General features: G+C 41.9%; 2 protein-coding genes across 5 annotated transcripts in view; one reads left to right on the top strand and one right to left on the bottom strand.

Moving 5' to 3' along the window:
• The window catches only part of nalcn (sodium leak channel, non-selective), a 115,879-nt gene extending 106,747 nt beyond the window's left edge, over nucleotides 1-9,132 (bottom strand). For 2 of the 4 annotated variants that reach the window (XM_061724667.1, XM_061724664.1), the window contains exons 1-3: nucleotides 9,056-9,103; nucleotides 6,723-6,856; nucleotides 6,548-6,622 (exon numbers count right to left, since the gene is read on the bottom strand). The gene's annotated coding sequence lies outside the window, so the exon portion shown is untranslated. Of the gene's footprint in view, nucleotides 1-6,547; nucleotides 6,623-6,722; nucleotides 6,857-9,055 lie in introns of all 4 variants that reach the window. The other 2 variants (XM_061724668.1, XM_061724665.1) reach the window with 1 other exon arrangement.
• A 5,130-nt stretch (nucleotides 9,133-14,262) lies between these two features.
• Nucleotides 14,263-26,841, top strand: part of itgbl1 (integrin, beta-like 1) — a 61,709-nt gene continuing 49,130 nt past the window's right edge. Inside the window, exons 1-2 of the mRNA XM_061724670.1 lie at nucleotides 14,263-14,477; nucleotides 20,496-20,698. Of these exons, the coding sequence (XP_061580654.1) occupies nucleotides 14,395-14,477; nucleotides 20,496-20,698 (286 nt within the window). The 5' untranslated portion in view covers nucleotides 14,263-14,394. The remainder of the gene's footprint in view (nucleotides 14,478-20,495; nucleotides 20,699-26,841) is intronic.

Genomic DNA, 26,841 nt, shown 5'->3' on the forward strand with positions numbered 1-26,841 from the left:
TAGAAACCAAAAGTGTATATATGTGCATTATTGCTATATGTAATATATACATATATATATACGCACACATATGCGTACACATACATAAATATACACATACAAACCCAGTGTTTTTTTTTTTTTTTTTTTTTTTTTTTTGGGGGGGGGGGGGGTGACGACATCCACTGCCAATCCAGGAAGCAGGAACACACGGAGACACACGTCAAGCACTGGAAATCTGCAACAAAAAACCACAAACAAAGCACGAAACCGGCACGGAGCCAACCAAAACACGAACAGCAATCGACCTAAATCTTGAGATCTGATCGCAGTCTGAGCTAAGCTATCGCTACCGCTACCTAAACCCAAAAACTAGAGAGCCAGCATGCAGGTGAACAAGCCAGTGTGTATGTCTATGTGTGTGTGTGTGTATGTATATGATCATGCGTGTGTGTGTGTGTGTGTGTGTGTGTGTGTGTGTGTGTGTGTGTGTGTGTGTGTGTGTGTGTGTGTGTGTGTGCATGTGACTAAATGACTATATGTGTGTATGTGTGTGTGTGTGTGTGTGTGTGTGTGTGTGTGTGTGTGTGTGTGTGTGTGTGTGTGTGTGTGTGTGTGTGTGTGTGTGTGTGTGTGTAATAAACCAAACAAAGCTCCACCTGAAGTGTATCTATAGTGGGGGAGGGGGGGGAGCAACCCCGCCACCCGCGAGACCAGAGGCCGACAAGGAAGAGCCCGGAACCCAGGCCACCAGCAACCCCACAGAGGGGAGAAGTAGGAGGGAGGCAACCCACCGCCTGCGAGGCCCCCCCCCCACCCGGCGGCGGCCGAGGGGGCCCGCGGGCGGGGCCCCCTCGGCGCGGAAAGAAGCAGCCAGGGATCCCGCGGCGGCGGACCGCGACCCAGGCAATCCCCGGCCACCCGGTCCGGGCCGGACACGCGGCCAGGAGGCCCTCACCCTTCAGGCCAACGACCCCCACCCGGCAGGGGGCCAGCCTGCCCGGAGAGACAGAGCCGCCCCGGCCGCCGACGCGGGCAGGCGCACCCGTCCCCCACGAAAGTGGCCCTCCAAGACCAGAGGGGCGCCCCGCCGTAGAGGCAGCGGGGGGGACCGGAGACGGGCCCGGAGAGAGGGAACCCCCCAACAAGGCGACACCCGCGCAGGCCCGACAACGGAGGGCCCCAGACCCAGGCATCCCATTCATTCATCCATTCACCTATCCGATACCTATACTAATAATAATATAATATACTATACATAATAATAATAATAATACTAATAATAATAATAATAATAATAATAATAACCATCTTTGTATAGCCCCTTGAGATGTAACTGTAAAAAGATGTCTCATTTTCAAGGGGGTCCCATAAAATATACAACATTACAATAAATCACATTACAGTACAGACATACATGACATAAAACTAGAGTTGTCCCGATCCGATCACGTGATCGGAAATCGGGGCCGATCACGTGATTGCAGACTCGATCCGGACTCGGACGTTATGAGCCGATCAGGAATCGGATATATATATATCAGGGTTTCCGTTGTCCGGTAATTGCCGGACTTTTGTCCGGTAAAATATGCCGCAGTCCGGTATTTTATAATCTCTCCGGTCAAAATGTTCGGTGAAAATACTCACTGGCGCCGACATCCACGTGTGCGTTGATTTATGGTTCCGCGTCGCACCGACGCAGAGTCTACAGCGTAGGGTTCGCGGCGAGGCGCACCCTACGCACACGTGGAGTAGTGGGCTCGGAGCGGCAGCCATACACCGCATGTGCGGAGAGCACCGCATGCGCGGAGAGCACGCCTGTTTTGTTTTGAAGCTGAAGCAGCCCTATGCTATCATGTCTGTTGTGTGGAATTACTTCATATAATGATCAATCACTGAGATATATTGCGCACGACAGCCAGAACTCAGGCACCAAAGTCAACAAAAAAAAGTGCATGATGAGTTAATTAAATTATGAGAAGAAGAAGAAAAAGAAGGAAAAAAAAGGAAAAGGAGAAGTTCTCCTTTTCAAATAACAATATAAATAAAATGTTACCAAACAAAATGATGAATAAAAATTACCTGTAATGGCAGGCAACACATCAGCTGCAGATGCAGTCTCTCTGCTCATTAACATTTTTTATACTGACTTAAGAATGTTCAAGCTGCGCTCAGTGCTCAGATGTGCTCAGTTTACAGTACACATGTTAAAATATAATAAAAGGGTCATCCTGCATAATTTTCTTTTCTCTTCTTCATTTTTTATTGTTTTATAAAAGTATCGGATCGGGACTCGGTATCGGCAAGTCCTCAAAATCAAAGGACTCGGACTCGGACTCGGGGGCAAAAAAACCTGATCGGGACATCCCTACATAAAACACAAACAGACATCTTGCTCACCCTCCCACACACAACCCCTACACACATAAGTCTAGTTACAAAATAGACTAATTGAATAACTGAAACAATGAGATAAATATAACATAACAGAGAGAAAAGAAAAAATAAATACATAAATAAATAAATAAAACTAAATAAATAGAAAAAAGGACAAAAAACATAGGCAATTTGTTTTAAGATGAGAATATAATGCCAACTTAAAACAATGAAAAGAGGAAGATTATTCCAATCTGATGGAGCTTTAAAATGAAATGATCTTTTACCAACCTCTTTTGAAATTCTAGGAACAAAGAAAAAAGGAAAATCCATATGTCTGAGTGAGTATGGAGAGTTATATAGAATCATGAGTTCTTTTAAATATGGAGGACAGTGAAAATAAACACATTTAAAAAGGAAGTGAAGCCGGTGAAACTGACTCTAGATTTGGGTTGAAACCAGTTTAATGAATCAAACATAAAACAAAGACGTGTTTCTGAAAGGACAACGTTACACAAATCTACATAATGAATTAAATAAAACAGTCAGAGGTTTAAGATGGGGATCTGGAGTATTGTGATAAACAATATCTGCATAATCAACCAGTGGTAGTTTGATGAGAAATGAACCTTTTTCTGACAGGAAGTGAAACAGTTGATTGAACGAGTTGGTTGAGGAGAGGAGCGAGAAGACAGTTTCACTCATCAGCAGACGTCTCATCCCTCACTAAACCAAGGGCCAATCCCAATGTTCACCCTACTCACTACCATTAGCCCTAATAAGAAGCCACAGGCGTAGGCCCCTTGTAATCTTCCCTAGGGATTGGGACACCACTTGATACGTCACTGGGGGCATCCCCTGATCAGACAGACGTTAGTTTGGTGCAGATCGGACCTGTACTTTTCGATGGGCGGGGCTTTGAAACTTCCCCTTTTCCAACATTCGAACGGAGGCAGTTGCCACAACATTTGACCAAACCAAGTAAAACTTGACCTGTGGCCTCCATATGGGGCCTAGATTGGGCTTGCCAAGTTTCAACTCTGTGAACCCTCTGCAACGCCAACTAGCTCTGTGGAAGTCGTACAGCCACGGGATCAAAAGATCCCAGCAAAGGGCCTTCTGCATTGCAACATAGTCAAACTCAGCCTCCCAGCTCAAAGCGTTTGAATTATTCAAAAAACACACAAAAAAGGCCCGAAAAAGGCACCACACACAGTGACCTTTGGCACTTCCGAAGGTCACACAGATCTGAAACTCGGCACAGTGGATGAGAGTCACCTCCTGATACAGAGTCTAGAATTTCAGCCTCCTAGCTCAAAGCGTTAGTGAACTATGCAAAAATAGACACGAAATAGGCCTCATAGGCAAACCTATAACAATACATAACAAACCTCCTGTGCCTACTGAGCATTAATAACATCATAATCGAAGGAGAACTAATTAAAAAGGATGTCCTTAACATGAACCTATTGTATTATTGAATTATCAAGGACACTTTCGTGTTTTTGTGTTTAGAAATGTTAAAGATGTTAAAAGAAAACCATAACACAATGAGGAAAATACCGTGATGAACAAGTCGTGCCCAGAGCGTGTCTCGAACCACAATCTCCCAGACCACAGTCAACTGCACTAACCAGTCGGCCAAATGCTGATGTGTTGCCCAGGCGGGCAAGGCCTTATCTATCTGTGGTCGTTACACTATGTTCCAAAAAGTATTGTTTTTAATGGACAAGATCCGGCATTTTACGTTGAATTCTATTGTTCAGGTTTTAAAATTCTAGCTAAATACATAATAAAGGGAGGTGAGGTATGAGCTTCATAACAAACTTCTGTGCCTACTGAGCATTAATAACATGGGGTTAGCCATAGAAAGGGGCGATAACAGCCTCCTGCGCCTACTAGTAGGTAGAGTAGGGCCCTACTGGCCCATATCTATGGGATGATTGTTATCGTTTTATCCTTCATTCAATGGTATGACAGCAGTCAAATCGGGTGACGGATCCCATTGACTTCGCATAGTACTATATCCGTGGTGCTCCCATTAAAACCTCAATAAAACACCGCTAAAACAGCGTTAAAAACATGCTTTTACAAACTGACAGTAACAAACAGTACCTTGCGCCACAAAAACTCATAATTTAGCCACTATAATAAAAAATAATATATAAATAATAATAATGTCATAATCCGTGTATATATCACGACAACGGATCCCATTGACTTTGCATGGTACAATATCCGTGGTGCTCACACGGAATTATACCATTTTCCGTGTTGGTACCACGGAAAATAGTGGTGAGAGGTCGTGGGCATTTCACGGATTTTTGTGAGATCAGGTTGTTTTCAACAAAAGGCAGACTACAGAAAAGGAAAAAAAGATACTTATAAGAAGAAAACGAAACGAACGAACAAAACAAAGAAAATGGAAAATGAACAAAGAAGAGAAGAAAATAAATGTGGTCACTCACGATTGAGGACAGCATCATTTAGACGGTTGGATATTTAATATCCAGATCTACTGATGTTAGAGAGGTTTAGTGAGAACTGAATTGTTGTAACAAAAACCCAGTGATTGGGGTTGAAGGTGCAGGAGGACCGAGCAGCTGCAGAACCTTTTATAATCGTTTAAGCCTCATCAAGACAAGAAACCGTCCGTCCCGTAAACCCCCGCGTATTTAGCAGCAACTTTCCCGTGTAATTGCTGCACTTAACATATGCAGATGGAGACGTGATGAAGAGAACACTAGATTACAGGTTGGGAGTGCGATTATGTGGGAGTCTAGGTGGCAAAGTCTGCAATTACTCCCTCGTTGGGAGGAAGAACTCGCTCCTCGGGGGAGCGGCGTGATCTCGGGCAGAATAATTGTGCTTATTCCAGCCCTCCGTGTTTTATTAAGTTTTATTCCTGAGTTTTGGCGGCGACAGCGTCTTCTCAGGGGACGGAAGTTTAGCGGATGTTTGTACTGATCTTTACTGTTTTATCTTTCCAGAAGTTACACAAATGGGGTTTAGGTGTTGGTACAATCTCATAACGGTGAACTTTGATCAGGTTCATTTCTCAGCAATGACACTAAAGATAGTTGGAACAAGCATTAAAAGTTGTAATGTGAAATTAGCAGCATTCTGCTGTCATCCGTCCAGGAATATACATACACATATATATATATATACACAATATACATATATATATATATACACAATATACATATATATATATATATATATATATATATATATATATATATATATATATATATATATATATATATATATATATATATATATATATATACACAGGACTGTCTCAGAAAATTAGAATATTGTGATAAAGTTCTTTATTTTCTGTAATACAAAAATGTCATACATTCTGGATTCATTACAAATCAACTGAAATATTACAAGCCTTTTATTATTTTAATATTGCTGATTATGGTTTACAGTTTAAGATTAAGATTCCCAGAATATTCTAATTTTTTGAGATAGGATATTTGAGTTTTCTTAAACTGTATTACTGCAAAAGTGCTTCTGAGCAGGATTCAAACAGCAGAACGTGAACCTGACCTGAACCACGGAGGAAGGAGACGGACCAGCAGGGAGCAGGGGAATATCAGATATACACAGAAGGGTTAACGAGACACAGGTGACGACAATCCTGGTTTAGACTCATGTTCAGGAAATCTGTTAATGTTTCACTATTCTGTCTTTGGGATCATTTTAAAGGAGAACTTTTTAAGCATTCATTGAAGCTGAGATGTGATACATTTCCTGAATCCTTATGGTCCTGAGAGTATTCCAGGTTTTGTATTTTGTGTCTCTGTTGTTCCTAGATGACACAGGGATAAAAGATAGTAAATCATTTAGGAGAAAATGGTGTAAAAATGTGTGTTGTTTCTAGTTTAAAGAGCTGCAGTGACCTCTATGTTGGTCAGAAACATTCACATCTTAGCTTGAATGAATGCTTAAAATGTCTCCTTTAAAATGATACCAAAGACAATATAGTGAAACATTAACAGATTTCCTGTACATGAGTCTAAACCAGGATATGCAGCAGCATCTAAATGTAATTTTCTGAACTTCATGAGCTGATAATTATGATCCAGCTGCCACTCAGGAAGGTTTTATACCAGAATATCATCTACAGACATAGATATATATATATATATATATAAAAATTATAAGTAAGTTTTGTCACCTTGAGTGGTTCTGATATCTGCTCTGGAACACGGACTAAATCAGGGCCGATGGAACCAGGGAAGTAAAGACAGATCTGAAACAAAGACACGGAATTTTCAAAATAAGGAAAAATGCCCCCCCTGACCCCAAACCTACAGTAGATGCCCAGTATGGTTGAATTTCTGCTGACCAACCTGTGTCCTTTATCATGAAAAGGAACCTGAGAGGAACTTTAGGTGCGTGGTTTCTAATGTCATTGTGGACACAGTTCTGCAACAGTTGTCTGGCAGGTTTTCCAATCTTCAGCTTGTGTGTGAGAAATTCATCACTAAAATGGAGCACATGACAAAAGCTGAGCTGGAGGAATCATCCTGACTACCTGTGATGTTTCCAGAGATAGTATTCTAGAGATAAACCCAGCAAGACGTCTACTGAAGGGTTACAAGGTTCTTGAAAAGTTAAATTTCCTCATACAGGAGAATCTTGATTTGGTGTTTCCAAATTTGACAGTAGCCCTCAGAATATTCCTGACCTCTGACCTCTGACCTCTGACCTCTGACGGTTGATCTGCCCAGAGATCCTTCAGTAAGCTGAAGCTGATCAAAACAAACCTTCAATCGAGTATAAGAAATGATCGCTTGACCCAGTTAGCAGTGATCTCTATTAAAACACACACTACGTTTCCATCAGTCAAAATTCAGGTTATTGCTAATATTCCGGTTACTGAGACATTGGGAATATTCCGTTTACATGGTGATTAATCATTTGGGATATCTGGATCAAACCAGCGACGCTGGCGTGCCTGTAACGTATTGCATCCTCTCAAAAGGAAGGTAGCTGCACCCAGCGTCGCCACCCGTCCCTTGAAATACGGAATCGTTACGTAATTGGGAATTAAAACTGCGTTCCGTATTGAACCAATACTGAACGCAGTTTATTCCGTATTACAATTGTCCCATGATGCACGTCTGTCACACGCGCACACATGAACAACGAACCAACAATAATGAACAAAATAAAGGACAGGATATATTAAATAAAGACGGCAACATGTGTTGGTTCACTCTCTGTTATTTATTGATGTCATAATATACAGGTGAAGGTTGGAAAATTAGAATATATTGCAAAACTTGTTTCATTAAATTCAACTAAAGGTGAAACAAACATATTATTTCCCACTACCTGCAAAGTGAGATATTTCAAGCCTTTATTTGTTATAATTTTGATGATTATGACTCACAGTTTATGAAAACCCCAAATAAAAAATCTTAAAAAATGTGAATATTTTATGAAATCAATAAACAATGAAAATCATCAAAATTATAACAAATAAACGCTAAAAATATCCTGCTTTGTAACTGTAACTATGTAATATATTAGTTTGACCTTTTAGGTTGAATTATTGAAATAAATTAACTTTTACACCATATTCTAGTTGAATTATTGAAATAAATTAACTTTTACACCATATTCTAGTTGAATTATTGAAATAAATTAACTTTTACACCATATTCTAGTTGAATTATTGAAATAAACTAACTTTTACACCATATTCTAGTTGAATTTTTGAAATAAATTAACTTTTACACCATATTCTAGTTGAATTATTGAAATAAATTCACTTTTACACCATATTCTAGTTGAATTATTGAAATAAATTAACTTTTACACCATATTCTAGTTGAATTATTGAAATAAATTCACTTTTACACCATATTCTAGTTGAATTATTGAAATAAATTTACTTTTACACCATATTCTAGTTGAATTATTGAAATAAATTCACTTTTACACCATATTCTAGTTGAGTTATTGAAATAAATTCACTTTTACACCATATTCTATTGTTCCGCCCTTCACCTGTAGCTTATTCTACATCTAGGCTGATGTGGATGTACACAGCATGCTGGTTGTCTGTCTGTACAGTCATGCAAGTTCAACGCTATCAAAGACAAGCATTTTGTTTTTTCATATAAAATAAATACATTTTTATGCAGTTTAGAAGTTTTGGGGATTTTCCCTTTTTTTGGCTCCTACGCTGCTGAAATCGGGGCGTCCCTTATTTCTATTTCTGAAAGGTGGCGACCGTACCTGGACCCATCTGGACCCCTAAGCCCCTAAACCAGAGTAAACCGTCTCTCATCCACAATAACATTCTGCTCATGAACCACCACCCACGGCGCATGCGCGTCCCGCTGCTACACTTTACAATGAAAACATGAACCAAATCCCCGCATCCAAACGAGCCGGCTGACGTCACACCGCCAGGGTTACCATGGGAACGGCCGGACCGGAGATGCTGCTGATGCTGGAACCAGATCAGGAAATAAAAACCCGCACCGACGGCCCGGTGGTGAGGGTAAAGGTGCATGAAACCTGAACCCCCGCTGCGGGGACGCGGGCCCGCTCTGGAGAGATCCGGCTCTCCCGCAGGTCCCGGGGAACCGACGGGCGTCGGTTCCCCGGGACCAGCAGGAGAGCCGGGTCAGGGAGGAAGGTGCGGGTCCGTGCGGGATCGATCACTCACATCAGGTTCCTGGTCCTGCGTGGATCCTTGGCCGTGACATCACCCTGAGAGCGTGCGTGAGGAGAGCGGGGGCCGCGGGAGCGCGCAGCGTCCAATCACATCAGGAGGAAGAGGCTGCTGCGGCTGCGCGCAGGTGTTTCCATGGTAACCGTCAGATTCTCCTCCTCCAGACCCGGAAGCGCTTTCAGGGGAATCTCTCACCATAATAAACCTCAGCTGATGAAGCAAAGAGCTGCTTCTGGTTTTAGGGTATAGAGATGATATAGAGAAATCATCCTCTTTTCAATGTTTTTTTAAATAAGGTTAAGGTTCTACATAATTTCAAATCCCTCTCCAACTTATTCCAAACAATAATAATAAATAACAATAATAAAAGGCTTGCAATATTTCAGTTGATTTGTAATGAATCCAGAATGTATGACATTTTTGTTTTTTTAATTGCATTACAGAAAATAAAGAACTTTATCACAATATTCTAATTTTCTGAGACAGTCCTGTAAATGTGTATATATATATATATATATATATATATATATATATATATATATATATATATATATATATATATATATATATATATATATATATATATATATATATACCTGTGTGTGTATATATATATATATATATATATATATATATATATATATATATATATATATATATATATATATATATATATATATATGAAATACTGGACTAAGATCCAGCAGCAGAAGAAACGATGCTCAACCTGAATCTGTTCTGATAAATGTAATTTAAGACCTTAATTATTGCTGACTCAGCGCAGTGATTTGGTCTGAAGCCAAACTGAAATCTGTCTAAAAATACCAAATGCAACTTTCTCTATAATTTTCCTAACAAAGGGACGATTAGAGACGTTTAATTGTAATTGTTTAACGCCGACGCTTCTCCTCTCCAGACAGCTGCACTTTCCACAGTGAAAATATTCATCAGTGACAATTTCCATCAAGTCTGTTTCTACAGTAAAGACGCAAAAACCTTTCTGAAAAAGCAGGTTGGTGAGGTGTTAAACATGTGGATGAATTTAGTTTCTTAACTACACCGACCACCATCAACCTGCTGCAGAGCTGCAGGATCCAGGGTTTGGTTTGGATGTTTTGGAGGTTTTTATTTAGTTTTTTTTCTTTGGTTTACGTGTTCTGATGAAATCAGGATTCCTGTCCCGGGGGAGGTTGGTCAGGTTGTTGTTGAGATATTTCTGCTGTTAATGTCGGACTCAGCCCTCTCATCTAAAGAAAGTCCAGTACGTTGCACATGGGTACTGTTACTAATAACTATAATACGAGTATTAGGGCCAAACTAAGACAAAAAATATTGGAAATTACAAGAATAAAGTCATAATAATATGAGAATAAAGTCGTAAAATTATGAGAATAAAGTCATAATGTAGCGAGAATAAAGTCGTAATTTATGAGAATAAAGTCGTAATATTATGAGAATAAAGTCGTAATATTATGAGAATATAATTTATGAGAACTCTAACAGGAAGAGCATCTTCTCCCTGTGTTAAAATGAGGAATATTGAGCATCTTGTGAAGTTATATTTATATATTTATAATATATTTAATATTATGACTTTATTCTCAAAATATTTTGACTTTATTCTCGTAATTTCCTTTTTTTTTCTTCTTAGTTTGGTCCTAATACTCCGTCGTACTATAAATTAAAAAAGCTCTTTTTTCCTTTTTTTCTTCTTTTTTCTTTTTTTTTCTTTTTTCTTCTTTTTTTCTCTTTTTTTCTTCCTTTTTCCTTTCCTTTTTAATCTCAACATTTTGACTTTTTTCTCGAAATTTTGACTTTTTTCTCGAAGTGCATAATGAAAAAAAGAAAAAGTTCTAGCTAATACAGAAACATGCAGCATGTGTGTCTTCATTCTAATTCTGATACAAGACTTTTCATTTTTTGCGGCTCCAGACATATTAGTTTTTTGTGTTTTTGGTCCAATATGGCTCTAAAACATGTTGGGTTGAGACTCCTGGTCTGGGCCATGAAGTTTATCCTTGTTTTAATGAGCGTTGTCACTTTTTCTGTAATTATTGATTCATTTTGTCAAGTTTCTGTTCACTTGTTCGTTTATGGGATGTCATAGTGTCATGTTGATCATCTAAAGTGATTATAAAGTCTCTTATCTGCTCTTTAAGAAAGAATCCTGCTCAGAAATGTTGGTGTCTGATACCGTTTTACATTCCGTTTCAACTTATATTTCCAGTAAAAATATGCATCTTTTGTAGCGTTACTATTCTGTTCTACTTCATTTTCCTCTCAAAGACCTGGAAACAGAAACATTGTGGCGTAGAATTGTTTAATTCACTGCACAAATTGTAACAGATTACTTTTGTAATCCTGTATTTGACCCGGTCTTTGTACGTTTTGACCGTAAAGAAACGTAATTCTTGCCATTGTAAGAATGAGATGAACCTGCTGGATCTACTGCCCTTACTGACTAACAACTGGTGCTTTTATTATTTTACCTCTTTTCTTATCATTTTATTTCATTTTATTTGTTATTTATTCCATTTGATTGTATTGTATTATTATTTCTTATTTATATTTCCCTTTTTAATTAACTCGTTACTGTTTAACCCTGGTGCTGTCAAGGAAGGAGGAAGAGAAGAAGGGAGGAAGGAAGGAAAGAAGGGAGAAGGAAGGAAGAATGAAAAGAAGGAAAGAAAGAAGAAAGGAAGGAAGGAAGGAAAGAAGGAAGGAAGGAAGGAAGAAAGGAATTAAGGAAGAAAGGAAAGAAGGGAGAAGGAAGGAAGGGAGAAAAGAGGAAGGGAATAAGGAAGGAGAGAGCACGTAGGACACGTAGTTCGGGAGGGGGGGGGGTCGGTGTCAATCGATACTTGGCCCTCCCTCCTCCCTGTTTTTATGGCATTAATCACACGCACTCAACACCAGGGGCGGGAGGGGGTCCCACATCACCCGCGTTCCCTCACTGGCCTGGGACAGGTGGGTCGGGTTACCCGGGCCTGGCGGGGCCCGCCGTGCAGCCTGGGGTGCCTTCTGGCGGTGCTGGACCCCCCCGGGGAGGGGAAACGGTGCGTGATTGTATGTCTGTGTCGGTGAGAATGCGGTATGGAAGGGTCCTGCCATGGAGGATTTGAGCCTCCATTGGCAGGACATCAAAACTTAATAATTTATCAATATTATATTATACAAAGATGGTTATTATTATTATTATTATTATTATTATTATTATTATTATTATTATTGTGATTGTATATTATATTATTACTAGTATAGATGTCGGATAGGTGAATGGATGAATTAATGGGATGCCTGGGTCTGGGGCCCTCCGTTGTCGGGCCTGCACGGGTGTCGCCTTGTTGGGGGGTTCCCTCTCTCCGGGCCCGTCTCCGGTCCCCCCTGCTGCCTCTGCGGCGGGGCGCCCCTCTGGTCTTGGAGGGCCACTTTCGTGGGGGACGGGTGCGCCTGCCCGCGTCGGCGGCCGGGGCGGCTCTGTCTCTCCGGGCGGGCTGGCCCCCTGCCGGGTGGGGGTCGTTGGTCTGGAGGGTGAGGGCCTCCTGGCCGCGTGTCCGGCCCGGACCGGGTGGCCGGGGATTGCCTGGGTCGCGGTCCGCCGCCGCGGGATCCTTGGCTGCTTCTTCCCGCGCCGTGGGGGCCCCGCCCGCGGGCCCCCTCGGCCACCGCCGGGGGGGGGGCCTCGCAGGCGGTGGGTTGCCTCCCTCCTACTTCTCCCCTCTGTGGGGTTGCCGGTGGCCTGGGTTCCGGGCTCTTCCGTGTCGGCCTCTGGTCTCGCGGGTGGCGGGGTTGCTCCCCCCCCCCACTATAGATACACTTCAGGTGGAGCTTTGTTTGGTTTATTACACACACACACACACACACACCCACACACACACACACACACACACACACACACACACACACACACACACACACACATACACACACACACACATATAGTCACTTAGTCACATGCATTTACACACACACACACACACACACACACACGCATGATCATATACATACACACACACACACATAGACATACACACTGGCTTGTGCACCTGCATGCTTGCTCTGTAGTTTTTGGGTTTAGGTAGCGGTAGCGATAGCTTAGCTCAGACTGCGATCAGATCTCAAGATTTAGGTCGATTGCTGTTATTGTTTTGGTTGGCTCCGTGCCGGTTTCGTGCTTTGTTTGTGGTTTTTTGTTGCAGATTTCCAGTGCTTGACATGTGTCTCCGTGTGTTCCTGCTTCCTGGATTGGCAGTGGAGGTCGTCCCCCCCCCCCCCCCAAAAAAAAAAAACAAAAAAAAAAACACTGGGTTTGTATGTGTATATTTATGTATGTGTATGCATATGTGTGCGTATATATATGTATATATATTAAATATAGTAATAACACACTTAATACACTTTTGGTTTCTACCGTCATGGTATCAATCAATAATATGTGTGCAGACAAGGTAAAAACAAAAAAAAGAAAAAAAAAAAAAAAAAAGGAAGGAGAGAGCAGGAGGAAAGAAGGAAGGGAAAAAGAAGGAAGGGAGAAGGAAGGAAGGAAGGAAGGAAGGAAAAGGAAGGAAGGAAGGAAGGAAGGAAGGAAGGAAGGAAGGAAGGAAAAGGAAGGAAGGAAGGAAGGAAGGAAGGAAGGAAGGAAGGAAGGAAGGAAGGAAGGAAGGAAGGAAGGAAGGAAGAACGAAAAGAAGGAAAGAAAGAAGGAAGAGAGAAAAGAGGAGAATTAGGTAATTTTGACCCAAAGACAGTACAAGGTTAATTGTGTTTTGCTGCTTTTAATGTTGATGTAAATCACTTTGAATCACATTGTGTTAAATTGTTCTGTATAAATAAACTTCCCTCGCCCATAAAAGCTCAGTTTTATTTCTCCCTCCGACCTGTGAGGAAGATCTGTGTGTCCATTCTCCGTCCCTCCTGCTTTCATTTCACTCTTCTTTCCTTTCCTAAGGTCTAAGTTCACCTTGTGGTTTGCATTTATCACCAGAGAACATTAAAAAGTCAGGAGGGGGAAAAGCTGCAGCTCAGAAATCATCTGGAAAAGCAGGACGGGGGAAAAAGTGAAACCAAAAAATTAGAAAAACAGTCTGCTTTTAATTCCCCGTCCAGCGAGTGGCCGGGCGTTTGGTTCCTGGCACGATTCCCTGCGCTCGGCTGCTGCCCAGAACTGATTCAGAATAATAAAAGACACTTGTAGAGGAGGCTAACGCCGGGCCGGGCCAGCCTTCTCTTTCCCTCTCACTCTCTCTTCCTGTCCTGTCCGTTTACGGAGTGAAAGGTTTGGGGAAATTCCTTCGAGCTACTTCACTTCAGGTTTGTTCGGTGGGGATTTAAACATGCACACGGAGGCTTTCAAGTTCACGCTGCTGCTGCTGATCCTGCTCTGCACCGTCCAGGACACTCTGTCACAGTCGCTGAGGTGAGTTTCCACAACTCTACGGAATATTCTGGAGTTACTTTAGGGGGAAAAGAGTAGAGGAGAAGTAAAAGGGAGGTGCAGAATGTGGCCGATGGGGCAAAGCCTGGAAAAATGCAGTGAGTGAGGGAAATGTTAGAAAAGCATAACAAAGCAGGGATAGAGTTGAGTTTGTTGTCATTAGGGCCCGAGCACTGACAGTGCTCGGGCCCTAATGTATCTGTAGGAAATGTTTTTATTTTTCCGACCAAAGGAGGGCCTTTTTTCCCCCTAAACGTGCCCCAAAAGTCACCAAATTTTGCACCAATCCAGGCCTGGTGATAAATGTGATATTTAATGGTTTGCATTAATGGGCGTGGCCTAACGGCTCAACAGCGCCCCCTAGAAAACTTTGTGCCTCAAGCCCCACAATACGGTTTGACGTACATGCACGGAAATCGGTACACACCTGTATCATGTCACAACTTAAAGAAAAGTCTCTTGGTGCCATGGCCGAAACCGAACAGGAAGTCGGCCATTTTGAACATTTTGAATTAATCGTGTAATTTTGGCGCAATTTATGCCATTCCTTTGGCTGTTAATACGGCCCGAACCGTAACGTGCACCCAGGTGAGTTATACATCAAAATGTGCGTCTCCATCCTGCGACGACGCGCATTACTTTTCTCAGTCAAAAGTGTTACCGTGGCGATGCTAGACGCCAAAAAGCGCGCCCCCTCCTTCATCTGATTGGTCCATATTTGATAGTTCCTACTTTCTGCTATAACTTTTGAATAGTTTGACATAAAGAGTCATGGTGGCGTCATCAGACTCGGTTTTGACTCCTTGACCTTCATTGGTGAAAATTGCTCGCGCGAGGGCCAGTTCATCGCTGCTTGGAGCTTTAATTTCTTCCTGTTTCTGAGCTTGTCAGCTGTTAAAACAACGCACTCCAAGTCCTGAGGCGAAAGCTTCAGATACTCAGATCCTGTCTGAGCAGAGATATGTTCGATTCTGTGGTTATAAACTCTGCAATCTAACTTTATATTCCTCAGAGGGGACAAGAGGAAGCAGTGTGAGACAATTATTTCCTTTTGTGTCCATTGTCTTCTTCTCTACTCACTGTTCTCGCTGGTCATGACGCATATTTATGTCTTTGTCTTCCTGTGGTACAGATGGAGCTCTGTTCCAAGCAGTGGTGTATAATCCAGGTGTATAATCCAGGTCCATAAAGTAAAAATCCAGTCCAGCAGTTGTTCCAACCATCACTAAACCAGCTCCTCTGCAGGTAGATGGTCCTTAGTGAAAACACCTGTTCTAAATGTACTGGCTGATCCACAGGTTTATGTTTTAATGAGCAAATATCAGCTTAATGTAAAGAAAATTGTTTGACTAATGGTGCTTTGAGACTGACCCCATTTCAAAATTGGTCTTAATTTAAGATTGATTCAAAACTATTTTTGACTTTCTTACTTTATGACACCTGGATTAATTCAATTCAATTCAATTGTATTTATATAGCGTCTAATACAACAAAAGTTGTCTCCAGACGCTTTCCAGTGATCCAGAACATGAACATAAACCTCCGAGCAATTATTACATAAACAATGTCAGGTAAAAATTCCCCTAGTGGGAGAAAAACCTTAAGCCAAACAGTGGCAAGAAAAACTCCCCTTTAGGAGGAAGAAACCTGGACCAGGACCAGGATCATAAGGGGGGACCCTCCTGCCGAGGGCCAGACTGGGGGGTCAGGGACGACAACAGCACAGCAGGCAGGTGGAAGCAGCAACGGGATGACCAGAGGGGGTGGGGACTCCAGGCCAGCACGCAGCTCCCGAAGCTCCGGCCCAATCAGCAAGTACCAGGTTGGGGTGCAGGGTCGGGGAAAGGTTGAGAAGGGGCAGGGCCAGGGAGAGGAGCCTTGACGGATAAACCTCTCCCCCGCCTGCCCGGGCCGTTACCCTGACCGGGTCGTTACCCTGACCGGGCCGTTACCTTGACCGGGCCGTTACCTTGACCGGGCCGTTATCCTGACCGGGCCGTTATCCTGACCGGGCCGTTACCCTGACCGGGCCGTTACCCTGACCGGGCTGTTACCCTGCCCCTCTCACTCCCACGCTGCAGGATCCGGTGTTGTGCATTCAGAGATGCTCTTCACCACCGGCAGAGGATGCTGCAACATGTACAAAAGAGAAAAAAAAGGGGGGCCAGGACAAGAAACTACAGGAGCGATGGACAAAAATGATAGCTATGAGATATTTATAATAAATAAAAATGGAAATGGAGAAGAGAGGAAGGGAAAAGGAGAGGAGAAGAAGGGTGATGTTCACCGCCCAGCGGATCATGTTGGTGCCCCCTGCAGCATAAGCCTATAGCAGCATATCTACCACCAAGCTATATTTGAGACTAACTATTATAGTTTTGTTCTATAGCTGCGACTATGACTACTGACTCTAACACACTAGAGTTTACACTACCTAGAGATTTACCAACACCAGCTAGAGGTTTACTAAACACTAACTATAGGCTTTACTAAACAGAAAGGTTTTAAGTTTAGTTTTAAAGGTGGAGGTTTTAAAGGTTATAATCCAAGATTATACACCTGGATTATACACCTCTGTAAACTCCTTTACTAGTTGTGTTTTTGTTGCTGTTGAGAAGCTTTAGCAGCTTTTAGCAGCCCGGTTCCCTCGGCTCAGAGAGGATGAGACTTCAGTTTCTGGGTGTGAGGAGTTTTCCTGGGGAGGTTCGGTGATGCAGGTCACCACTTGATTGATTGATCTTCAGATTCCTGCGCGAACACAAGCAGCCCTTGTTGAATACTGACCTGAACTGAAAACTTTAATCAGCCAAGAGGAATATTACAACGTTTGTAGTGTAATTAACCAAAATAAGTATTCTACGTTTTGAAAATCCCATCATTTCCAGGAACCTGCATAAATATCTGTTAAGGTGCTGTGAGCAGCCAAACCTACAGGGGGCAGTGTAACGAGAAGATAAAGTCATGCTAGCCAATCAGAATCCTGGAAAAAAACATCAACAAATGACACGAGTAACTTCCAGTTACTTCCAAGATGAACCAGAGTCTTTGGTTTGGAGTGACAGAGAAGTGGAGTTACTTTTAAGTGTGACTTTAGAATATAAAACAGGTAAAATACAAGAAAATATTGACGGTTACAAACTAATTGTAACCACAGGTGTCACTCATGACGCTGGTGACGTTTCTGTCTCATAATGTGACGTTCTGAAGCCTAAATGTCCGTTTCTCTCCGTTTACAAGCAAACGTGGAGACAGAGTTTGCTTCCAAATCTCCAGTTTTCAGAAATGATGGTTTTTGGATACTTTGAGCTTCGTTTTCGTGTAAATGAACGGACAAAACGCATGAAAACACCAGCGTTTTTGCTCCGTGGAAACGGGGCCTTAGACAGCATGGGAGAGTTAGAAAAGGTTGATATTTACAACAGATATCAGTCCGTCCTTCACCGTCAACGCTGATGCTGATGAAGATCAGCTGAGACGTAAAGCTGAGCCTCAGAGAATAATGTGCTCAAATCACCACTGACCATTCAATTGAATTGAAATCCTTATTTCGAGCATATTAATTATAAACACAGAAAAAAAAAACAATTACACAAAACATCAGAAAAAGAATACAAATAAACATTCATTAAACACAATCAAAAGGAAATAAACCTTCATGGCCGAAAAGAAGTAGTTGGAAGTAAAAAACGTATGAGGTCCTACCGATTGTTTCTATTTCAATTTTGCTTGAATACAAAATAATAAAAAAACATATAAAAGCAAGCTTTACTTTATCAAAAAATATATACCTGTTATTACATTATAAAAATACTACAGCACTTCATTACAATATTATACCTGAGCATTATAAATAATAATAATATAAATAATTATAATAATATGTAAATATATATATATATATATATATATATATATATATATATATATATACATACATTTTTTTTTTTTTTTTTTTTTTTTTTTTTTTGGCACAAATCATTTCTTTGTATTTGCTTTTGAACCTATAGATCGGGGGTCGGCAACCTGCGGCTAAAAGAAAGTGGCTCCCTGGAGCTTTTTCAAAAATGTTTGACCTTTTTTTTCCTTCTTTTTCTTCTTCTTTTTTTCCTTTTTTTCCTTTTTTCTTCCTTTCTCCTTTCCTTTTTAATCTCAAATTTAATCTCGACATTTCAAATTTTTTCTCGACATTTTGACTTTTTTCTTGAAGTGCATAATGCAAAAAAAAAATCTTCCCCCAGTTCTAACTAATATAGAAACATGCAGCATGTGTTGTCTTCATTCTAAGGCTGACACAAGACTTCATTTTTTGCGGCTCCAGACATATTTGTTCTTTGTGTTTTTAGTCCAATATGGATCTAAAACATTTTGGGTTGCAGACCCCTGCTGTAGACGATCGTCTGAATGTGAAGATTCCAGGAGGAAAACTTGCTGACTCCGTTATAAATGAACTTTGTGTAACAGCCTCCCAAAACCTGGAAACAGAAACACCAGGAGTTTCATTTCAGTGATTCACCATCAGCAACATTTGAGCTGTTTGTTTGAAATAAATCTCCTTCATCCAAACCTGACAGCTTACCAACATAAAGAAACGTCCAGGATAGAAAGAATGCCAGACGGCGTCCAAGGGAAACACTTTCACAAGCAAAACATTCCAAACCAACAGCTGCTGCTTTTGTCTAATAAGGTTTTAATCGGGGCTGTTTATTTGTGCGTGTAGGGATTGCTTTTCTAAAACTGACCTAAACAGTCGCTCCACTACGGTGGCGGAGACCCGCCATTGCTGCAAATAAAAGTAGCGCTGCAAACAGAAACAAACGCCGCTGCAAGTTAAAGAAACGCTGCAAATAGAAACAAACGCTGCTGCAAATTAAAGAAACGCTGCAAAAATAAAGAAACGCCGCTGCAAATTAAAGAAACGCTGCAAATACAATAATAAACGCTGCTGCAAATGAAAAAAAACGAAACAAATTAAAAAGCCACAACAGAAGTGAATTAGCGGGGACTATTTTTGCTGATGCACCGGTGTTTTTTACGTGAGAGGAGAAGAAGAAGACGAAGAGGACGTAAGTGAAAAGGAAGAAATAAGAAGTGCGAGGAATAAGAAGAACAACGAACAAGAAAAAAAGTGAACAGGTTAGTGTTCAACGTCGCTACGTGTCATTTTTTCCTTTTTCTCCTCTCACATTAAAAAACACCGGTGCATCAGCAAAAATAGTCCCCGGTAATTCACTTCCGTTGTGGCTTTTTTATTTGCATCGTTTTTTCGAAGTTGCGAAGTCTTTTTCAAACCTCGCCAGAATAAAGGCTGATTTATGGTTCCGCATTACACCATCGCAGAGCCTACGGCGTAGGTTACGCGGCGACGCGCCGTATGCCGTACCCTACGCCGTACCCTACGCCGTACCCTACGGCGGAGGCTCTGCGTCGATTTAACGAGGAACCATAAATCAGCTCCCGAGTTCTCATCCCGAAATTTTCGGAGCAAATTTCTTAACAGACGTTATTTGGATAAACTGAGCCCAGGTTGGGGATCTTAACGGTTACTTTTACACCTGAAAAAATATTAAAACTTAATAAAGTGGCATATTAACAGCGCTACAGCGGAAATTAAAACAGCTTTTAGCTCTGGGCTTCCTGATATGTTGTGACGTATGTGCAAACGTAACTACGCAGTCGCTTACGTACCCAAAATTTAGGGGTGTTGCTGAAAAGTAGGGGTAGTGGGAGTATTGGGACTGGGCTCTGGGAAGATTACAAGGGCCCTAAAATCTGTGGCTTAATTTTTAGTGGTAGTGGTAGTGAGGGAGGGCTAGTGGTAGAAAGTAGGGGGTGTATTGGGATTGGCCCTTTCACTGCACCTGTCAAATAAAGTTGCAAGAGCCGCATGACACCGGGGAAAAGAGCCACATGCGGCTCGCGAGCTGCAGGTTGGCCATCCCTATTATAAACGCTGAAGTTTCCAGAGCAGCAGAAGCGCTGACCTGCTGTACTTCCTCTCAGCCAGGTGGGTCGCGGATGCCGGCTCTCCGCGGAATCGTCCTCGCGCCGCTGCCGGACTACCGATGGCAAGATCTGCAGCGGCCGGGGCAAATGTGAGTGCGGCACCTGCGTCTGCGAGGCCACCGAGCCCGGAAAGTTCTACGGGCCGCGCTGCGAATGCCACGACTGGGTCTGCACGACGTACAACGGCCTGATCTGCAACGGTGCGTACCTTCATATGTGTGTGTGTTTTTTTTTCATATAATACTCAGACATACCAGCAATAGAGGGTATGCATTGACGTCACTTCCCCACTGGACCACACCCCCTTACTCTGGACCACGCCCCCTCACTTACACTTACTTACACTGAGTAGCAACACATCCAACTGGCAAAAATGTCTGCAACTAGTGTGTTAGACGGGATAACAGCCGATTCGAAATTAGCGTCAGTTGGACTTGACAGTGACCCGTACAGTTACCCCAAGAACCAGTGGTCCATGGACATTAATATTTGGTACAGTTACCAAGAACTAGTGGTCCATGGACATTAATATTTGGTACAGTTACCAAGAACCAGTGGTCCATGGACATTAATATTTGGTACAGTTACCAAGAACCAGTGGTCCATGGACATTAATATTTGGTACAGTTACCCCAAGAACCAGTGGTCCATGGACATTAATATTTGGTACAGTTACCCCAAGAACCAGTGGTCCATGGACATTAATATTTGGTACAGTTACCAAGAACCAGTGGTCCATGGACATTAATATTTGGTACAGTTACCAAGAACCAGTGGTCCATGGACATTAATATTTGGTACAGTTACCCCAAGAACCAGTGGTCCATGGACGTTAATATTTGGTACAGTTACCAAGAACCAGTGGTCCATGGACATTAATATTTGGTACAGTTACCAAGAACCAGTGGTCCATGACATTAATATTTGGTACAGTTACCAAGAACCAGTGGTCCATGGACATTAATATTTGGTACAGTTACCAAGAACCAGTGGTCCATGGACATTAATATTTGGTACAGTTACCAAGAACCAGTGGTCCATGGACATTAATATTTGGTACAGTTACCAAGAACTAGTGGTCCATGGACATTAATATTTGGTACAGTTACCAAGAACCAGTGGTCCATGACATTAATATTTGGTACAGTTAACAAGAACCAGTGGTCCATGGACATTAATATTTGGTACAGTTACCCCAAGAACCAGTGGTCCATGGACATTAATATTTGGTACAGTTACCAAGAACCAGTGGTCAATGGACATTAATATTTGGTACAGTTACCAAGAACCAGTGGTCCATGGACATTAATATTTGGTACAGTTACCAAGAACCAGTGGTCCATGGACATTAATATTTGGTACAGTTACCCCAAGAACCAGTGGTCCATGGACATTAATATTTGGTACAGTTACCAAGAACCAGTGGTCCATGGACATTAATATTTGGTACAGTTACCAAGAACCAGTGGTCCATGACATTAATATTTGGTACAGTTACCCCAAGAACCAGTGGTCCATGGACATTAATATTTGGTACAGTTACCAAGAACCAGTTGTCCATGGACATTAATATTTGGTACAGTTAACCCAAGAACCAGTGATCCATGGACATTAATATTCGGTACAGTTACCAAGAACCAGTGGTCCATGGACATTAATATTTGGTACAGTTACCAAGAACCAGTGGTCCAGGGACATTAATATTTGGTACAGTTACCAAGAACCAGTGGTCCATGGACATTAATATTTGGTACAGTTACCAAGAACCAGTGGTCCATGGACATTAATATTTGGTACAGTTACCAAGAACCAGTGGTCCATGGACATTAATATTTGGGACAGTTACCCCAAGAACCAGTGGTCCATGGACATTAATATTTGGTACAGTTACCAAGAACCAGTGGTCCATGGACATTAATATTTGGTACAGTTACCAAGAACTTTCATCAAAAATACAATCATTTTTGTTATTGCACATTAGCTCCTGTTTTTTTGTCGGGTAAAAGTCTTAAAAGTAAGAGTCTGTATTGTTTCCCAGAATGCAGCAGTTCAAACAGTGAGTGTCCGGGGTGTGAGGTGTCTTTTATTATATTTTGGGTTTTTTTCTGACAACGGGAGGGGGAGGTGTTCCAGTGTGGAGAGAGGGCAGCCAGTACTACAGTACTACAGTACTAAAGTGTTTCCTACCCAAATGTTGCTGCTAGCACGTGGTTCTCAGGGACGGGTCAGTAAGTTACGCAGCATCTCTTAACTCTCCAGCTGATTGGCCGGGTCCGTGTCAGCCAGAAGACTGGAAACCATTTCCATTTCCTCCCAAAGACATCCCATTACTGGGATTGGTTCCACCTGTGTTCCTCTCTTTACCGCAGCGCCAGAGAGGTGCGCGGTTGCATCGTTGGCGGCCCACAATGCTTTATCAGCACTTCAAAGGGCTTCGCTGCTGAAAAGCACCTGGATTGTTCTCAAACATTAACCAAGCACCAGCTTTGTTCCACAAGTTCTGTAAAAGTTCACCGTCGCTCCTTGGTTAATAGCTTTACTTTACTCGCAGAGTCTATTATTATGGTTTGACAACAATCAGCTAAGCTAGTACATCATTAAACACACCTCCATCTGCCAGGAGGTGAAACACAGTCCTCTCTCCTGTTCCTTCACTTTTCACACTCCTCAACTGTTTTATGACCAATTCTTTTAGTACAGAGTGGCCCGGGGCCCATTAAATATTAACACTTCATAGCAGGGGTATTCAACTAAAACTTTAAGAGGTCCATTTAGAGAAAATGTACTCAAGCGAAGGTCCAGGACATCATAATAGGCTATATATAATATATAGAATATATATTTCCCCTTTTCTTTGTTAATTGTCTCAACACATTTTTATAATAAGTGAATATAAACATTGGTGAGCCTGGAACGATATTTAGTTTTAATTATGTTCATTGTGGAGAAAGTTGCCTCACAGCTGTATCTGGACCCAAACATGGGTGTTTTAAGATGGTCAGTTTATTTTCTGTGACTTCAGTTCAGACTTGAGTGAATATGTTTGATGAAAAACATTGTGTTTTGTTTCAGTGGCGTTTCACTTTTGCACTTTGAACGCCACGGTCTCTGAACGTATGAGACACTGGTTTTGTCCCAGTGTGAAGACTGAACCAGGATGAATCTGTCCATTCCGGGTTGAACTTTCCTTTCCACCTGTTACGCTTCTCATCTCTGTATATAGTCAAGCTAATTACCGTATTTTGATGACCATTTGATTTGATTTGATTTGTTTATTTGCACAACATAAAAAAAAAACGGTACAAAAGTTTAAATAAACATAAAAAAAACATGAAAATATGTGCAGGTGAGAAAGGAAGCCCTAAATGGGCTTATTCAAAGTTCTCACCAGGAAAAATAGATTGTATTGAACTAATAGCAAGAACAAAAAAAACAAACAAAAAAAAACAGCATTCAAAAAAGATGGATATAAACAGACAATTTCTCGGTGTGCACGTGCAGAAGTGAGTCCATATTAAGTGGAAGCACTTCTAGACGCTTGGTCAATAAGGCTGGTCTTCAATCTCTGTTTAAAACTATTAATAGACAGTGAAGATTTTGCGATAAGTATATGAGAGTTCCAGAGTGAGGCACCTCTGTCTTTGATGGAGAACTGAGTGCTATTGGTACGACTGAATGAAGAATGGAGATCCTCAAATTGTCTGGTATTATAGTTATGAATTTGCGAATTGGTCTTAAAAAAATCTTTGAAAGTACTTGGAAGCCTATTTGCAAGATAAGTGCATTTGTAAATGAAAGCACATGATTGAAGTATGTTAATATCATAGATGGATAATAAATTTAATTTTTTAAACAAAGGGGCAGATGGGGCCAAATAGGAGGCAGAAGTAGCTATTCTTACAAATTTCTTTTGAGTAATGAGTAATTTGTGTAGATTTGATGAATATGTGCTTGCCCAAACAATGTTGCCATAAATGAGATAAGGATAAATTAAACTGTAATACAGAGTAACGAGACAAGCCTGATGGACCAAACCTCTGATTCTTCTGATGATACCAAGGGATCTAGAGATTTTGTTAGTTACAGAATGTATATGCTCTTTCCAGGACAAATTCTCATCCACAAAGACACCTAGAAATTTGGTGGATGAAACCTGATTGATTGCAATACCACCAATAGAAATCTTAGCTTTTTGCGGACAATATTTTTTGTTTTTACTTGCAACCATACCATACGGGCGCCGTGTGGAAAGACGCACCCTCAGTTTGGTGTGTCATTTCTGTATTTAAAACACACACACGGCGCGCCGTGTGGAAAAGCCTCGTCTACACACACGGAGCGCCGCCTTAACACACACACACACAAGTGTCTATTTAAAAATTTATTTTTATTTTATTTTATTTAACCTTTATTTCACCAGGAAACAAAAACTCGTTGAGATTAAAAATCTCTTTTACAAGAGGGTCCTGGCCAAGACAGTCAGCAACACAGTAACATGACATATGACACGACACATAACAAAACAAAACACTGTTGACATTACTCATAGCATTTGCAGACAGAATTGGACATCTCAAGATCTGTCAGGAGCGATTTAAAAGCATTAAGTGAGACCAGTTCTCTGAGATTCAAGGTGTTTTGCAGCTGGTTCCAGGAGGAAGGCGCAGCATACCTGAAGGCCTTCTTTCCCAGCTCAGTATGCACTCTAGGGACAGATAGTAGTAGACGCTCCTGGGAGCGTAGATGGTAGCCTCCTGATTCTTTACGGTCAATGTATGACTGTAAATATATTGGAATCAGACCAAGAATAGCCTTGTAGACGAAAGTGTACCAGTGGTTGAGCCTGCGAGTGGACAAGGCCGACCAACCCACCCGGGCATTAATGTACAATGGTGAGTGAGAGCTCTCATATCCGTAATAAATCTCAATGCACCATGATAAACAGTGTCAAGCGAGTGGAGGCATTGAGAAGATGCATGCATATACAGAATGTCACCAATGTCAAAAATAGAGCGGGAACAAAACTTAGTTTGACTGTACTTTATTTAAGATATTACATTAATCAGTTGTCAGAGGACTCAGCGCGTCAGGTTTCATCCGAGCCTGATCAGCTGAGACGGGCACGAGCCCGCAGCTCTCTGGCTGCGGAGCAGCCGAGTCTTTCCGATGCTTTTGCAAGCCCGAACAGTCCAGTCCAGCAGACACGTCAGCCCTGCATCTACATGTACAATCCTTCAGCAGTAAACGACGGAGCCCGCAAGCCCGAGCGGCAACGACCTCCCCGGCCGCGGGGACGCGTCGGGATAAATGATCACGCTGAGCTCGCTCGCTCTGGGCGCAGACCCAAGTAATCGATCCCTGATCCTGGCGGATCTAAACCTACTCTGTGCAAAATGAAGGATTTACTCTGTAAATACACACCATTTCTCTTACTATTACACGTACAGCTAGCTGAGTGTCTTCTCTTCATTTGGTCGGGAGTTGCTATGCAGTCCTCGCGGCCCACACGTACAAAACTGAAATGTTTTTGCGGCCCACTAGGTGGCGCCCAAGTGTGGGCCGCGGCCCTATGGTTAAGAATCACTGATATAGAGGGTATGCATTGAGCTCATTTCCCCACTGGACCACGCCCTCTTACTCGCACTGAGTGTCAAAAATGTCTGCAACTAGTGTGTTAGTGACGGGATAACAGCCGATTCTGGGCTTAAATTAGCGTCAGTTGGACTTGACAGTGACCCGTACAGTTACCAAGAACCAGTGGTCCATGGACATTAATATTTGGTACAGTTACCAAGAACCAGTGGTTCATGGACATTAATATTTGGTACAGTTACCAAGAACCAGTGGTCCATGGACATTAATATTTGGTACAGTTACCAAGAACCAGTGGTCCATGGACATTAATATTTGGTACAGTTACCAAGAACCAGTGGTCCATGGACATTAATATTTGGTACAGTTACCAAGAACCAGTGGTCCATGGACATTAATATTTGGTACAGTTACCAAGAACCAGTGGTCCATGGACATTAATATTTGGTACAGTTACCAAGAACCAGTGGTCCATGGACATTAATATTTGGTACAGTTACCAAGAACCAGTGGTCCATGGACATTAATATTTGGTACAGTTACCAAGAACCAGTGGTCCATGGACATTAATATTTGGTACAGTTACCAAGAACCAGTGGTCCATGGACATTAATATTTGGCCACGAATCCAGTTTCCTGACATTTATATGTACTTAATTTCTACACCGGGGAAATACACGAAGCAAAGCTTGAAGGCTTACAAAAGTCTTGACGCTTGGTCCGACTTCAAGGCAGGATTTGTTGTAGAAAT

This window comes from Cololabis saira, chromosome 6 (assembly GCF_033807715.1).
Source record: "Cololabis saira isolate AMF1-May2022 chromosome 6, fColSai1.1, whole genome shotgun sequence".
In the NCBI taxonomy this organism is placed as follows: Eukaryota; Metazoa; Chordata; class Actinopteri; order Beloniformes; family Belonidae; genus Cololabis; species Cololabis saira.